The 17311-nt window shown below is 50.0% G+C and overlaps 1 protein-coding gene across 1 annotated transcript in view; it reads right to left on the reverse strand.

Annotated features, from left to right (window-relative positions):
- The window catches only part of tenm3 (teneurin transmembrane protein 3), a gene marked incomplete at both ends in the record, with an annotated part of 153966 nt that overhangs the window by 22817 nt on the left and 113838 nt on the right, over positions 1–17311 (reverse strand). The window contains 2 exon segments of the mRNA XM_080533185.1: positions 11548–11691; positions 13564–13831. Of these exon segments, the coding sequence (XP_080389311.1) occupies positions 11548–11691; positions 13564–13831 (412 nt within the window).

Below are 17311 nucleotides of genomic sequence, written 5' to 3' on the forward strand. Positions count from 1 at the left end.
TATTACAATTATAACAATTATATTTTATTATTTTTATTTTTGCTGGCATATAATATACACTTGTTATAAATAATAGTAGCATAATATCCATATAATAATAACACACATCATATAATAATATTATTATTATTATTAATAATAATAATAATAATGGTAATACAAGTGTTATTATAATATGAATACACATAACAATAATAACAGTAGTAATACTACTACTACTAATAACAATAATAGTAATACAAATAATAATAACACTCAATATTATTATTATTATTATATGTGTAATATATATATGTGTTATTAGAAAATACTAATAATCATAACAACAATAATAGTAGTAGTAGTAAACTACTGTACTACTAGATAACATTAATAGTAATGCATATTCATATTCATATTATTATTATAACAACAACAATAATAGTAATGATAATAATACTATTATTATTATTATTATTAATAATAATAATAATAATAATAATAATAATAATAATAAAAAGGGGAGGGATGGGCCTGGAGAAATGTAACGACTCAAGACAGTTGAACTAAGCTCATGAGGCATTTACTAATTGTATTCTTCAAGAATCCATGGCTATATATCATTCAAATAGAAATGATGTACCAATTACAGATTGCCTGTTTAATAATTATTCTTAATAACTATACATATTTTTATTTAGATATACTGTACCACATATACTATATCACTTTATTTACATCACAATTAATAATACCACCGAAACTATATTGTCAAATTCATAACAATTTACAACTAATAACTATTATTATTGAAAACACGTTGATTTAAAAATATATATCCTATCTCCAATTCCAGAGGGTAAGACACTATAGGAATGTATGTCTCTGTGTGTGTGTGTGTGTGGTTACATGCGTGTGTAGTGTGTGTGTGTGTGTGTGTGTGTGTGTGTAGGTGCATGCATGTGTGTGTGTGTGTGTGTGTGTGTGGGATTGACTGTGCCTGCTTGGGAAGGCCTCTGATAGGCTGTGGGGGGGGGGGGCAGGAACAGGAAGGGCCAGAGGCGGTGTGGATGTGAGCTGTTTGAGGCTGGCCGTGTTTTCATTTGATTCAAAATGTGGGGTTTAATATCCTGCCTGAGGACATGGAGGGAGAGGGATAGAGGGAGAGAGGGAGAGGCAGGGAGAGAGGGAAAGGGAGAGGGAGAAGGACAGGGAGAGAGGGAAAGGGAGAGGAGAAGGACAGGAGAAGGACAGGGAGAGAGGGAGAGGCAGAGAGAGAGGGAAAGGCAGAGGGAGGAGGAGAGGGAGAGGGAGGGAGAGAGGGAGAGGGAGGGAGAGAGGGAGAGGCAGGGGGAGGTAGGGAGAGAGGCAGAGAGAGAGGGAGAGGGAGAGAGAGGTAGAGGGAGAGGAGAGGGAGAGGGAGCGGGAGAGGGAGAGGGAAAGGGAGAAGGAGGGGAGGGAGAGGGAGAGAGGAGAGGCGTGCAGAGGCGCCATCAGCTGCTAATGTCAGGAACTAATACCCTCCTGTCAGTTGACGAGCTGCATCACATCCTGGGGGTTTCTACCCTTAATCATGTGTGGGGGGGGGGGGGGTTGCCAGAACAGGCTGCTGGTGCTGTGGCTTCACAAGATCAAACCGCCTGTGGTGTCAATCAATAGTGGTGGGAGAGAAGAAGGGGGGGGGGGTGTCTTTCATCAGCTGTAGAGAGAGGCTACTGTAGGTATGGACGTGGGGGTGGGGGGAGCTAGGTGAGGATGGAGGGATGGAGGGAAGGAGGGGGGTGCTAGGTGAAGATGGATGGAGAGAGGGGGGGGGGCTAGGTGAGGATGGAGGGATGGAGGGAGGGAGGGGGGTGCTAGGTGAGGAGGGAGGGAAAGGAGGGAAGGAGAGGGGGGTGCTAGGTGAGGAGGGAGGGAAAGGAGGGAAGGAGAGGGGGCTACGTGAGGATGGAGGGATGGAGGGAGAGATGAAGGCTTTGATGTTGGTTTCACCAGGGAGGAACACCAGGGGGGAGGAGAGGCGGTTAACATACGTGACGCCCGCATGGACATAGACGGAGGGGAACACATACATACACACACACACACACACACACACACACACACACACACACACACACACACACACACACACACACACACACACAGGATTCTGCTATTGTATGACTTTGAAGCTGAGTTGGGGACTGGTATCCTGGTATTCCTGTGATGATTTGAAGTACTGTCAGGTATCGTGTTCACTGCCTGTCAGATCCATGACTCCACAGCAAAGAGATGACAAGGAGAAATGTTTGAAACGCCGTCTCTCTGTCTCCATCTCTCTCTCTGTCTCATTGAATGTCCATCAATGTGGTGTAGCAAATATTAATATTTTCCTCATTGTCGTTGATTCTAACAATGTCGTACACCAGGCAGGCACCGCAGCATATCTTAAGAAACCTTTTCAGAATGTAGCCGTCACATAGTCGTGTGGTTTTACTAGAGGTGAACAGAACATCTCTTCTAGACTGTACATGACGGAAATACTATCATGCCACAATCAAGGACTTTCTTTACAGGGTCCGACAGCTTTAAAATGTCCCTGGAGAGAGAGCGAATGAGAGAGAGGGAGAGAGAGCGAAAGAGAGAGGGAAAGAGAGAGAGAACATGAGCGAAAGGGAGACAGGGAGAGAGAGAGACAGCGAAAGGGAGAGAGAGCGAAAGAGAGAGGGAGAGAGAGAGAGAGAAATGGAGAAAGGGAGAGAGAGCGAAAGAGAGAGGGAGAGAGAGAGGGAGGGGGAGAGAGAGAGAGAGGGAGGGACGGATGGGTGGATATATGGGTCGGTTGGATCCTTCAGAAATAACACCACCACCAACAACAACAACCTTCATCCGCTGTCACTAAACCACGACCGCCCATCAAACATCAGCATTATGGTTACTTCCTGCTGCGGCCAAGCCCAACCAACTCTCCCTCTTTCTCTCCCTCTTTCTCTCTCGCCACTCCAAAAAAGCTAGAGAAAGAGAGAGAGGAGGGATTCTCGACCGTATAGCGCAAAGGCTACCCTCATATTAAACTGTTAAGATTGCAGCACACGGGAGTTCTTTTAGATGAGGGGGAAGAGGCCGAAATGGAGGGAGGGCTGGATGGAGGGATGAATGGGGGAGGTGGGTTAGTCACTTCAAAGCAAAACACATCAAAGGACGACTTCACGCTGGGCCCGTTCAATTATTCACGTTCGCAACATGTTGGAAATTCCGCGCGACCGCTCGGCGCGCTAATTACCGCGCCAGATCAATGACGCCATCCCAGAGACCCCCTCTGTGAGCGCGCCCAGGGTCCGCAACCCCCCGGATCGCAGCCCGAGTCAGAAACCCGCAGATCCGTACGTCACCGCGAACCTCCGTCTCCCCGTGGCACCGCCCTCTCAACCGAGGGGGAGGGGGGGGGCTCCCGCTGATTGGCTGATTGAGCGGGGTTGGCGTTAGCCGCGAGCGAGGGAGGGGTCCTGCTGTGCGGTCCCCCCCCCCCCTGTGCCTGACTAGAAAACAGCAGGTCGTGTGATTCCGGCGAGGCGGAGCGCCCCTAACAAAGACGGATAGACTCCCCGGTGCTGCTGGGGAGAACAATACGTCCTCATTCTGATTCACTCACACACACACACACACACACACACACACACACATACATACACACACACACACACACACACACACACACACACGCCATGTTCGACCTTGACTCCCATCTCAGATTCGTCAGTGTCTCTCTATAGGTGTTGAGTGACACCCTAACACGTACAGACACACACACACACACACACACACACACACACAGACTCACACACACTCTCTCTCTCTCTCTCTCTCTCCTCTGTGGTTAATTGGGGACGTGCATCCACATCAGCATGCCTGGCCATGCTGAGTCACTGCAAGACAGACGTGTGTGTCCACCACCACACCCACACACCATTAACTACTCTGATGCATTATCAATGAGACAGGGTAGAGGATACACACATGCTTCCCACTATGTGTGTGTGTGTGTGTGTGTGTGTGTGTGTGTGTGTGTGTCTCGGAGACAAGCCGCAGAAAATCAACATAATGTTTCAGTACTGAAGATTACCTTGACCTTGGAGCAAGAAGGGGCGACACTGCTCTCCCTGGGAATGATGTTCGAGGGGGATTGTGTGTGTGTGTGTGTGTGTGTGTGTGTGTCAGACTGGGGGGCATAACCTCTGAGACCCTTCAAAGTAAATGGAATGAATGGAACCTATTTCTCATCACACAGACACGCGCGCACATACACGCACACACGCACACACCTAAAGGTGGAATGATGCCCTGGTCACCTCTGACCCCTATTCCCCTGTGACTCACAGGAAGTTGCCACAGCAACTCATCGGCTGACATTCTCATGGAGGACAACCTTCTGTCGAGGCACTGTGTGTAGGAGGTCGAGAACTCGATGGATTTCTTAATCGACCGATGTGTGTGTGTGTGTGTGTGTGTCTGTGTGTGTGTCTGTGTGTGTGTGGGACTACTGAGCTGTGCGTCGGTGTTTGATGTGCGTACGAGTGTGCTACCGAAATCAATCGGATTACGATTTTCCCCCTCGCTAACGGTCGCGGGGCTCTGCATGTTTTATGTTTTATGCCAAACACCAGTTCAGAGGGGCGCTGCCTCACGCTCGCCCGCCTCGTCAGACGTGATCACGGTAATGGACGCCTGAACGCTGAGGAATGCGAAGTGTGGGGGGGCTCTCTGATGGTGACATCGAACCACAAACGGAAACCAAAACAACAGATGTTTCACCTCCGTCTAAACTCAGCCTAACAGTGTGACAGGGAGAGGGGGGAGAGAGGGGGGAGAGAGGGAGGAGGGGAGAGAGAGAGAGAGGGAGATATTTCCCAGGTGCTGAGTCTGTCTTTGTTGGGTCAGTGGTGCTGCCTGCTGTGACCAGGCTGGGCTGCCCGCGCCGCCGCGCCTCTGAATGGAGCGATAAGACCAGATGAAAGAGAGGAAGAGGGGGGGGCACATCACAGGACTTCACCGACCGCCCCTGGAGAGCCCCCCCCCCCCCCCCCCCCCACTGCACCCGTCACCACACTCCACGCTCCCACCCACCCAATCAGGGACGAGACGGGTGGTGAGGCACACCTCAATGCGATAGCAGAGGATTTGTATGAGAGTGTGTGTGCAACAGATTGTACAACAGCAAAGGAAGGCCTTAAGATTGTGTTCAGAACACACAGGGAGCCTTCGATGAGAGGAGGAGAGGGGGAGTGAGAGGAAGAGAGAGTGGGAGAAAGATGGGGTCTGGAGTGTCTGGGGCGAGTCAGGTGGATTGAGTTGGCAGTGGCTGGCAGGAAGAGAGGGAGAGAGATAGGGAGAGAGAAAGAGAGAGAGAGAGAGAGGGAGAGAGAGAGAGAGAGGGATGCTGTCTTTCAGATTACTGATCTGTCTGATTGAAGCTGGTGAGATCTGGCGTCTCACACACACACACACACACACACACACACACACACACACACACAGGCTAATCTTAGCCTGCAGACCCAACTGAGGAAGGGATGGAGAGAGACAGTGAAACAGTAAAAGATGAGAGGAGGAGGAGGAGGAGGAGGAGGTGATGGGGTGTCAAGAGGCAAGCGGACGAGCGTGCCACGCGAGCTACTACGGAACACACACACGCGACGGCGCCTGAGACACAGGAAGTCCACGAGGGGGCAGAGGGCGCTTTGAACAGGAAGTTGAAAGGAAGTGGCCGACCTGGCATATAAAGAAAAAAGAAAAAAAAGAAAAAGGCAAAAGCTGCGGCTTAATCTCTCCCTCCATCCTCCTCCCTCCATCCTCCTCTCTCCCTCCCTTCCTCTTCCTCCCCCTCCCTGACAGATTCCTCCAGGCTCCTGTAAGGTGATGTTTGATACAGAAGATGGACGGTGAATGATCTAACAGAGGGGGTCTGTGATGTGGGTATGTACAGCCAGTAGAGTGGCATACAGTACATCCAGACTGTGTGTGTGTGTGTGTGTGTGTGTGTGTGTGTGTGTGCACGGGGGAGACATCTTGTAAGCGTTTGTCAGTATTTGAGATACATCCAATGGACGCTTCGTGACAGCGTTATTCTTTTTCAATGTTGAAAGATCTCGACGGGGTTACACACACACACACACACACACACACACACACACACACACACACACCCCACACACACATACACACACAGACACACACACACACACCCACCCTACACACACACCCCACACACACATACACACACAGACACACACACACACACACCGACAGACACACACACACACACACACACACACAGACACACACAGACACACACCCACACACATACACACACAGACACACACACACACACCGACAGACACACACACACACACACACAGACACACACCCACACACCCACACAGAAAGTCTTCACACTGTTGTGCTGTCCGCGGCTTTCAGGCTAGTGAAGAAAGCCCTGGGGTTTAGGAGAGAGAGGGATGGACAGTAATGTGATGGATGTGGTGACAGACAGAGGACAACAGTAGGGAGGGAGGGAGGGAGGGTTGGGAGGGAGGGAGGGAGGGAGGTGGGTTGGTAGGGATGGAGGGAGAAACGGAGGGAGGGAGAGAGGAAGGGAGGGACGGAGGGTGGCGTGTGTACAAAGAGACAGTTGTCACATCGCCGCGGTGACGATGACACACTTCTGGCGGACGAGGGGAAGTCACGCCCACGGGTCTCCTTACAACCACCCACAGACTGTACCCGCACACACACACACACACACACACACACACACACACACACACACACACACACACACACATACACACATACACACATACACACACACACACACACACACACACACACACACACACTCCTGTTCAACCACCCAGAGATGTGTAACCTCATACACACACACTTATCCTGTTCCTCTCAAAGGTGGTTCACAGCACAGTAGCACAGCTCTGTGTGAGTTTGGGGGCGGCCATGTTGTGTAATCTGGGGGGCGGTGGAGAGGAGCTGTAATGGTGGCTGATGGGAGTAATCGGCCACTCGGAGGGGCGGCTGAGAAAGAGAGAGACGGGTAATGGGGGTGGGAAGTGAAGACATGGGGTGTAATGGGAGGTTGAGGCAGCGTGTGTGTGTGTGTGTGCGCCCCATTGTGTGGGAGAGTGCATGTGTGTGTTATTACAGTACGTGGGTTTGTCTGTGGGAGGTCGGGGCAGTGTGTGTGTGTGTGTGTGTGTGTGTGTGTGTGTGTGTGTGTGTGTCTTGGAAGAGACTGCTGGAGTCTGCTGGTGGACAAAGGCCCGGGGACGGAGGGAGGGGGGAGGGGGAGGGTGAGGGGGGGAGACTAGAGGTGAGGGGGGGAGGCGAGAGGAGAGTGGTACTATTTGGATCTCAGAGGGGGGTTGGAGACAGAGTGGGGCCATGGGTCTGGACCATACGACTGTGTGTATGTGTGTGTGAGAGAGAGAGAGAGAGAGAGAGAGAGAGAGAGAGAGAGAGAGAGAGAGAGAGAGAGAGAGAGAGAGAGAGAGAGAGAGAGAGAGAGAGAGAGAGAGAGAGAGAAGGAGTGCATGTGTGCAGTGCAGTGTGTGTGTGTGTGTTTGCGTGCGTGCGTGCGTGCATGCATGTGTGTCTGATGAAAGAGTACAGGAATTCTCAGGGACAGCTGGCACTAAGCCGTCGAGGTGAAAGGGGGCTTAGTGTCACTCAGGAACCCCAAACAAAACCCCCACCCCCCCGCCACCGGACCCCCACCCCGGCAACTACAGCTAGCCTGAGGACAATCACCCCTGACAACCACAAAGACGGACACGTGATTATATGGTCGTTAGCTTTGTCCCCTTCGCTACAAACATTGTGAGTTAATGACCGTATATTATGTGTGTGTGTGTGTGTGTGTGTGTGTGTATATGTATGTATGTGTGTGTGCGGGGGTGGGTGGGTGTGTGTGTGCGCGGGTGTGGGTGTGCATGCAGGTGTGTGTGTGTGTGTTTAGCATCATCAGGTTTTTGTTATTCTTGTACTTTCTCCTCAGCATTCTAATGCAGTCCCTTCACGTTGCTATGGCTACTGTCGCCCCGTACAAAGAAGTATGTTTCACGTGTGTGTGACATGGTCTCAAGCGTAGGCTTCACGGTGACGGATTTGGCTGATTTGGGCGATGATTTGATATAGTTTGCATCTAGCTGCTACATGACCCAATTCGAGAGCTGAGACGGCGAAGATACAAAAACTGAGGGAGTTTCTCTGTGAGGGAGTTTCTCTGTGAGAGAGTTTCTTTGTGAGGGAGTTTCTCTGTGAGAGAGTTTCTCTGTGAGAGAGTTTCTCTGTGAGGGTGTTTCTCTGTGAGAGAGTTTCTCTGTGAGAGAGTTTCTCTGTGAGAGAGTTTCTCTGTGAGAGAGTTTCTCTGTGAGAGAGTTTCTCTGTGAGGGAGTTTCTCTGTGAGGGAGTTTCTCTGTGAGAGAGTTTCTCTGTGAGAGAGTTTCTCTGTGAGAGAGTTTCTCTGTGAGGGAGTTTCTTTGTGAGAGAGTTTCTCTGTGAGAGAGTTTCTCTGTGAGAGAGTTTCTCTGTGGGAGAGTTTCTCTGTGAGAGAGTTTCTCTGTGAGGGAGTTTCTCTGTGAGGGAGTTTCTCTGTGAGAGAGTTTCTCTGTGAAAGAGTTTCTTTGTGAGGGAGTTTCCGTATCGTATTTGGTATCATGTGGTCGGCGATACAGGAGCGTGTGTTGAAAACGATGACATAGAGTCACTGGATAAAAGCATCTACAAAACATAACAAATTTAAATATCAATATGATACGTCTGTATGGTGTCATGGCTAACTACTATCTCAATGTCCACACTTGTACACGACTTAGAACGCATGGCCAGTGAAGTGCAGCATTTTAGCTTCCATTTATTTTAGATAATCAAATGTTTGTTTTTGATATTCCATACTTGAGTGGGCTGGCACCTTGCATGGTAGCTTGCCGCCATTGGTGTGTGAATGTGTGTGTGAATGGGGGAATGAGAAGCCGTTGTAAAGTGCTTTGGAATAAGACTGTATATAAGTGCAGTCCATTTACCATCATGACGGTAGGAGTTGAGGTCCGCTGCTGTTTGTGACTCTGGAACGAACAAACTGGAGTTTTATGGGTTCCAGCGATGCAGCCGTATAGGCCGCACTTTAAATAAACCGTATCTTCTAAAGCCTTCTGAAGTCTGTTTGTGCGGTGAGGGGATTTATGCTTTTTAATTACCTCCTGAATTTATGATTTTGATTATGGTTCAGAGTTTTTTACGAGCCAATTTAGGTCACAGCACTACTTGTTATTTTTATTTCACAGCACACGCACACACAGATAAACAAAATCTGGAAAAACGACCCTGGAGTTCAGTCAGTCCACTTCCCCTGGTCACTGCCGTGAGACGTCCTCTCCCCACCCTCCTCCATCCCTCTTCCTCCCCTCTCTCCGCCTCCTCATCACTCCATCAGACTGGGCCCTTCACTGCCACGGCCATTAGCTCCGCCAGACTGATAGACGTGCGGTCTGGGAAGGTGTTTTATGACAGGCGAATGTGCCGGCCGCCCGTCAGCGTCCGAGCTGACCCCACCCATCAGGACCCCGTCTCTCCCCGGCTCCGCAGGCCGGCGCCAGCTTTTTCTTTTTTTCTTTTTTCAATTAGGACACATTAACACGCGCCAGTCTGAGAAGTCGACGGCTGTCAAACTTGGGCTGTTTGTCTGATTTAGAGCATCCCCCCTTCTCCGGACGTTTTTTTTTTTGGCAGGGGGTGGTTGGGGGGGAGAGGAGGGGAGGCAGAGGAGGTGAGGGAGAGGAGGAAATGGCGAGGAGGAAGGGGAGAGGAGGGGGGCTGAGAACCCACTGCGAGGCATAAGGCCAAACTAACCACCCCCCCCACCCCCCCCGGTGATGTCTGTGAAAGTCTACCCCGCAGGCAGAAGCAGCACGTCTGCGAGGCCAGGCTCGCTTGAAGCAGCGTCGTCGTGTCACACTTCCAGTCTATCGCAGAGGCGTGCTCGCGGAGAAATAAGCACATCCTAGCAAATATAGATTCACCAAATAACCTCCATCTTCTTAAAACTAGAGCAGTACAATCGCACCAAATCACCCTGCCTACACGGAGAGGTTCAGTATCGCCATTTTAGGCTTGTATTTAAAAACAGATAAACAGTGTTGACGTTACTGTTGATGTCACAGCCTGCTTCACATGATGGAACGTTTCTAGAATAACAGCCTCCCGTTATGAAATGTAGCCGAAATTATTTTCCGATTGTTTCCCTTTATGAAATACAGGTAATGTTTATCATCACATCTCCTAACCCTGAACGCCATGGTAACGGTAACCTTCGTTGAGGTGTTGGGGTCATTTGGGAGTTAAGGGGCAGTTTTGCTTTGACCTCTGACCTCTGTTAGGGGTGTGTTTACACACCGTGTTAAGGTCATTGGGTGCGTGTGTGTGTCTGTCTGTCCTTAACACACTCCCCTTCTCTCTCTTTCTCTCTCTTCCTAATCCTTCCTCTCTCTCCTTCTCTCCCCCACCCTCTCTCCCTTTCTCACTCCCCCAACCTCCCTCTGTCTGCCTCCTCCCTCTCCTCCCCCTCTCCTCAAGAAAGGCCACTGGTCACGGAGGGAGGGGTGTCATACATCTCCCCTTGTCTGATGTCTCCATGACGACACATCACCGTAAATGCCAGGCTGCCAAGAACCTCTCAGCATCGCTCCCTCTGTCAAGGGCACTCTGACACACACACACACACACACACACACACACACACACACTTGTACATTCGCTTGTGTGCCTCTCTCCACCCCCTGCACACCATGTTGTGACCACCCTCCGCAGACTACACAGAGAAGCACACCACACACAATGCAATATTCTGCCTAATGTATATTTTGTGTGTATACATTTTCTTGCCATAGATGTATATCATTTGATCATTTTATCTATTTTTAAATGTATTAAATGTTTTTGCCTCTTATGTTTTGTTATTATTTTCTATCTGTCTTCTTATACGCAGGAGTCCCCCCCCCAGCGAAAATATCTCACACGATTGTACTTGTATAACCAGAGTGACAAATTAACATCTTGTATCTTATCTCTCTCCTCCATCCTCTCTCTCTCTCTCTCGCTCTCTCCTCCATCCTCTCTCTCTCTCTCTTTCTCTCTCACTCTCTCTCTCTCTCTGTCTCCACGGTGACTCTGATAACAGTGTAACGTATGCGTGGCGGTGTGTTTAACAAGCGTATGTCAGTGAGTAATGAGTAGCTGTGTGTAAGTCTGTGACAGAGCACCACTTAGGTGTCTGTAAAGGCTGGAGCAGGCCTACATTAACATACCAGTTACGACTGGGCATTAGGTTGAGGTATGCAGTGTGTGTGTGTGTGTGTGTGTGTGTGTGTGTGCGTGTGCGCGCGTGTGTGTGTGCCTGGTGTGTGTACAGTATGTGCGCCTGATGTGTGTCTGGTGTGTGTGTGTGAGTGTGCGTGTGTGTGAGTGCATGTGTGCCTGATGTGTGTGTGTGTGTGTGTGTGTGCGCGTGTGTGTCCTCACCATTCTGCACGTCCAGGATGTGGTGCTTGTCCAGCGTCCAGCCGCCCATGTTGGAAGCGTCCAGCTCGTAGCCCTGCAGCGTGGCCGTGCGCTTCTCCCACAGGATCAGGTCCAGACACGACTCGTACTCGAACCCCACCGACACTAGGACCCAGGGGAGAGAGGAGAGGAGAGGGGGGGGAAGGGGCATCAACGTCACAACACGGACAGTCTGGACCACGTCAACAACAACCCCGTTATTCCACCTGACAGAGAGATCGGACCGAGGCGCCGTCGCACGTTAAGACAGACGGCAGGAAGGAAGGAGGCTGACGTTCAGATACCCTAATAACACTAACAGAACGGAACAGGGACACCAAATATATCATGTCACTCAAGCAGCCGTTTGCTGATATCATTATCCTTCCCTTAAGCCCACGCTAATGTTTATAGCGAAAATGACATCACTGTTGGCTCCATCCCTCCCTCCCTCCCTCTCTCTCCCTGTTGGGAGTAATCACTATCTGTTCCCATGACGATAATCCATCATCGCACCACCCCACTGATGTTTTTCATGTCATTTGTCAAGTTGCTTTTTTTTCATGTGATAATCGTCCCGCAGCCTCTCTGTCCGTGTCTGGCAGGTGTGTTTAAAGTGCTATCTGTCTTCGGCCAATCACAGGACGGGGACACGGGACAGCAGACCAATCACGTCAGGACATGGATATGAAGTAGATAAAACCGCCCTGAGATGCCGTCCCGGCCAGGTCCCAGACGTACTGGGTTTGGAAGAAAGACCAAACACGTCTGTTGAAGGTGAAAAGGCAATCACTAACCACGGTACAGGCCACCCACCCCCCCCTCTTCCTCCCCTCCCCCCTCCTCGCGGTGCAGGAACGCATGAGCCGCCGCCACCCCCGCTCCCGCCTACCCTCCGACACACAGGCGGTGTTTATGGAAGGACTCCAACTATTTATTTATGAGAGGAGAAACATGGCTAGTTTTTCATTCACTTCCTTTCGTGACCCCTTCCCCCTCCCTCCCTCCCACTCCCCACCCCGGACCCCCCCTCTGACAGAAAACAAGCAACGTGTCCGCCCGCCGGGGCCACTGAGTCAGCCGTCCTCGGGCCGAGGTGCCAGCCGGGTCTGTCTGGGCTGCGAGGGAACCTCCCCAACAGCACCACCAGCACCACCAGCCCTGCCAGCAGCAGCGACAGCTGGGACCGCTGGATTAAATATAGAAGGAAGCCGCAAGCCTTCAGCATGACCTTCGGAACGCAGAGAGAGAGAGAGAGAGAGAGAGAGAGAGAGAGAGAGAGAGAGAGAGAGAGAGAGAGAGAGAGAGGGAAAGACGGAATAAACAACGAAAAGAATCCAACCCTGTCTGCGTTCCTCGCTGTGGTGTGGCGTGGAGTGGTAATCATACATGCGGAGAGAAGAGACCGTCGGAACAGAACCGGAGGGGGAAAAAAGACTGAAGACAGAGTTTTTTTGTGTTTGACATGGAGATGCTTAGCATATCCGCAGGGGTGGGGAGACATCACACAGACTGTGTGAGATGATCTGTAGGGCCTAACATCTACATTTACATTACATTTTAGGGGCATTTTGTAGATGCCTTTGTCCAAAATGACTTACACTAAATACATTTGTCTGAGTAAGTAAATCATCTATCGATCAGTAATCATAAGAAAAACCAATCTATGCCAGGACCAGGGGCCATTGGCAGTCACAATGCTAGAAGGAGGAAGAATTACTTATTTAGGATTAATTAGTAGAGAAATGATACAGGGGGGTAGTGGGGATGAGGCGATCTTGAAGAGGGACAATTAAGGTGTAGCCTGAAGAGATGGTCTTCAATCAACGGCGGAAGATAAGTAGTGACTCTGCAGTCGTGACAGCGGTGGGGAAGCTCGTTCCTCGTCTAGCCTAGCGACTACGACCAGAATCAGCACCCTAAAGGAGAAGCCACAGCCCTCGATCCTCGCTGACCCACGTTAGCGTTTAGCATGTTAGCCTAGCGTAGCGTACTTACCGACCGCCTCGGACAGGCCGAAGACCTTCTGGTTGTAGGCGTCCGTCTTGTCCCAGATGAAGGTGTAGGACAGGTTGGGCTGGGCCGGGAACCACTTCTGGAAGAGGCGCCCCACCACCGCCACCATCAGGTGCACCTTCATCAGGTTGAAGGGGACCGAGGCCTGCGTCATGGTCACCTTCAGCACGGGCTTGTAGCCCGCCGCCCGCGAGCTCAGGTACAGCAGGGTGAGGTCGCTGCCGGGGATGGACGTCTCCTCTTGGAGCACCTGGGGACGGGGGGAGGAGGGGGGGGAAGGGTCAGAACGGCACTCCGGGGATACAAGGACACATCAAGGTCAAGGACACTTCAGAGAGACAGGGGGCGAGGACAGAACCCCGCCCATCACGAGCTCCCCCCATCTTTCTCTTACCTTTCTTTGAGAAAGAGATAGAGAGGGTTGAAACATCTTAAACCAGAAAGGGGAGAGGTACAGAGAGAGAGAGAGAGAGAGAGAGAGAGAGAAAGTGAGAGATACAGACCTAGAGAGAGAGACAGAAATACAGACCTAGAGAAAGAGAGACAGACTAAGAGAAAGAGAGAGTGTGTGTGTGACGTGAGAGAGAACAAAAGGAGAATGGAGAAGGCGGATATGGAGCACAGCTGGAGAAGGCTTAGGTGTACGTTCCGATCCCAGACAGCTCTCTCCGCTAGATTAGTCTTCCACATCTCTCAGAGTGTTTACTTTACCTACCGCTTGCTCCGCTCTCCGCCTCTACTACCGTCTGGCGCGGTCAGGACGACTCAGAGCTAAACCCTCATATCCTAGTGTGTTCTGGAGGAGTACCGCTAAGTATTTGGAATGATGGATCATTGGTGATGAAATGACAAATAATAAATAGAGAGAGACTTATGATTCTGGGTGCACAGGATGACGATGTGTACAGTGACAGCTCGGATAGGAGTCTGTTTTAGGTGGGATATATTACACTCTAGGTTTGAACCGTCTCACCCTGCCTTCACGTGAACATCAATCAGTCCATTCCCACGGCACGTTTTCGTGCTCTTGACAATAACACCCAGAGATTTTGTTTTGACTCCCTGTCTCGCCTTGTTTGAGAGGTAAAATAAGCGTGGGTGACATGGTGTAAGACTGGGCTTACAACAACACCGAGACTTCAGAACCGGGCTCTCTCTCTCTCTCTCTGTCTCTCTCTCTCATTCTTTCTCTCTCTTTCTGTCTCTCTCTCTCTCTCTCTCTCTCTCTCTCTCTCTCTCTGTGTGTGTTTGTGTGTGTGTGTCTGTCTCTCTGTGTCTCTTTCTCTCTCTCTCTCTCTCTCTCTGTCTTTCTGTCTCTTTCTGTGTGTGTGTGTCTCTCTCTCTCTCTCTCTGTCTCTCTCTCTCTCTCCATCCCGGTCGCTAATGAAGATTCAGCCAGGGGGCTCTGGAGAGAGAGGCTTATCCCTGCTTATGGTTAGAGGAGCTGCCCCGCGGTCCCAGGGACTGTTAAGATGTCCGCTGTACTGAAGAGAAAAAGGGAGATCGGCATTTCTCTATCTCCCACCCTCCCTCCCTCCCTACCTCTCTCTCTCTCTGTCTCCATCGCCCTCCCTTTCCCCTCTGAAGGATTTGATTGGTGTGTATTTTCATTAGATGTCAGTAGTCTCAGGAGGGGGTGACTCTATGAGTCTTTGATATCTAATACGGTCACCCGGTGACAACAGAATCAATCAGAATGAAAAACAAATCGAGGGGAAAAGAAAACACTAAAAGCTAACAGACTTTGCGGCTAGGCCGTCCAGGGTTCACACATGTGCACACACGCACACAAACGCACACACATACACACACGCACGCACACACACACATAGACTTGGCACTTAGACAGCCGTGTCCTGAGAGTCTGGATACGCTACGGTGACTGGGGGTGTCACTGTCACCACAGCTGACACCCCAGCTTCACTACCACCCCAGGCGCGACCACGGAGTGTGTGTTTTCTGGGGGTGTGTGTGGTTCTCATCAGGTTCTGGGGGTGTGTGTGGTTCTGGGGGGGTGTGTGGTTCGGGTTCTGTGTGGTTCTTAATAAAAGAAGATTCAACAAGCGGCACAGCCGGTAGTAATAAGACAGTTATCGATTTGAATTGAATAATGAATGAATAATGAATGAATAATGAATGAATAATGTTAGCCAGCTTAAGTGGTACAGGATACGTTTAGACATCCTATCTGTGTTGTAAAGTCTTTGTGTTTTAGTCTCTCTCCTACTTCAGTTACTGCTTCAGTTTCTACATTAGTTACTACTGCAGTTTCTACTCTAGTTTCTACTGCAGTTTCTACTTGAGTTTCTACTTGAGTTTCTACTTCAGTTTCAACTTTAACCAACTCCTTTCTTGTTTTCTGCCATGTTACCAGGCTCTTTATAGAAACAAACACAAACAGACGTTGAGCAGACGTGTTTGTTGAGACGACTGCAGCAGGGCTTTTCAGAGGAGGCCGAAACCAAGACAACAGCAGACTGGCCGCGTCACGTCTGTACCGACGTCTCTCTTCCCTGGTACCGGAGGAACAGTTGCAGAGCTCTGACTACATGTTGACACAACTTAGTGCCGCGGAGGAACATACATAACTCCTCTAACTCCCCGGCTGTGTGAGAACCTGCTGTTCGTTTGCATTGGATCCGAGTGTCGGATCAGCGTGCGTGGGGGGTGAGACAGTGATTTGGATTAGGATCACGGCGATATTCCCTCCACCAACCAAAACAATCAGCTTCTCTGCGTGATAAAACGCTAAAGACGGCAAACGCGATAATGCGATCCCGCAAAAAAAATGCCAAGGGGGCTTCCGGCCAATTCCGTGACCCCGTCCCCCTTGTTTCTCCGCTTAATATCGTGGAACTGATCCGTCCTGACTTTAAAAGCGATATCTCCTCTAGCATCGCGGCCGATGGAGGATTCAGAACGCGGGTGCTGGCGTGCTGCCCGTCTACAGGGTCAGGTTCTTCTGCTACTCACACGCTACGGAGCTGCGTTGTGAAGAACAAGCGAGCTACGTTGTTAATATTGTTCCATAGAACACGCAGACTAACATGTTTCATGTCTTTGTCTGTGTGTGTGTGTGTGTGTGTGTGCTTGTAAATGTAAATGTATGTGCAGATTTCTTTGTTTCTTTGTGTGTGTGTCTATGAATAATAAATGTATGTGCATTTTTCTTTGTGTGTGTTGTAGAGGAGAGAGGTTAGCCAAGTGTGCTTTTGCACAGTGGGTAATCAAAGCCAGATAGATCACACACAAACACACACACACACACACATTACTGTCTTATCAATACACACGCACACACACATTACTGTCTTATCAAACACACGCACACACACATTACTGTCTTATCCAACACACGCACACATACATTACTGTCTTATCAAACACACACATAGGCACACGCACATACACACACACACACACACACACACACACACACACTACTGTCTTATCCAAAGCCATGGCCAGATTCTCTCTTTTCCCGGGCCAAAAGAAGCACTGTGTTAGTCGTTAGCGATGCCGCTTCCTCTGGCTGCTATGTGTTAGTGTTGTCTGGACAGACCTGTTAGCCTTTAGCTTAGCTGCTATGTGTTAGTGTTGTCTGGACAGACCTGTTAGCCTTTAGCTTAGCTGCTATGTGTTAGTGTTGTCTGGACAGACCTGTTAGCCTTTAGCTTAGCTGCTATGTGTTAGTGTTGTCTGGACAGACCTGTTAGCCTTTAGCTTAGCT

Source organism: Nansenia antarctica, assembly GCF_963989245.1.
Source record: "Nansenia antarctica genome assembly, chromosome: 6".
In the NCBI taxonomy this organism is placed as follows: domain Eukaryota; kingdom Metazoa; phylum Chordata; class Actinopteri; order Argentiniformes; family Microstomatidae; genus Nansenia; species Nansenia antarctica.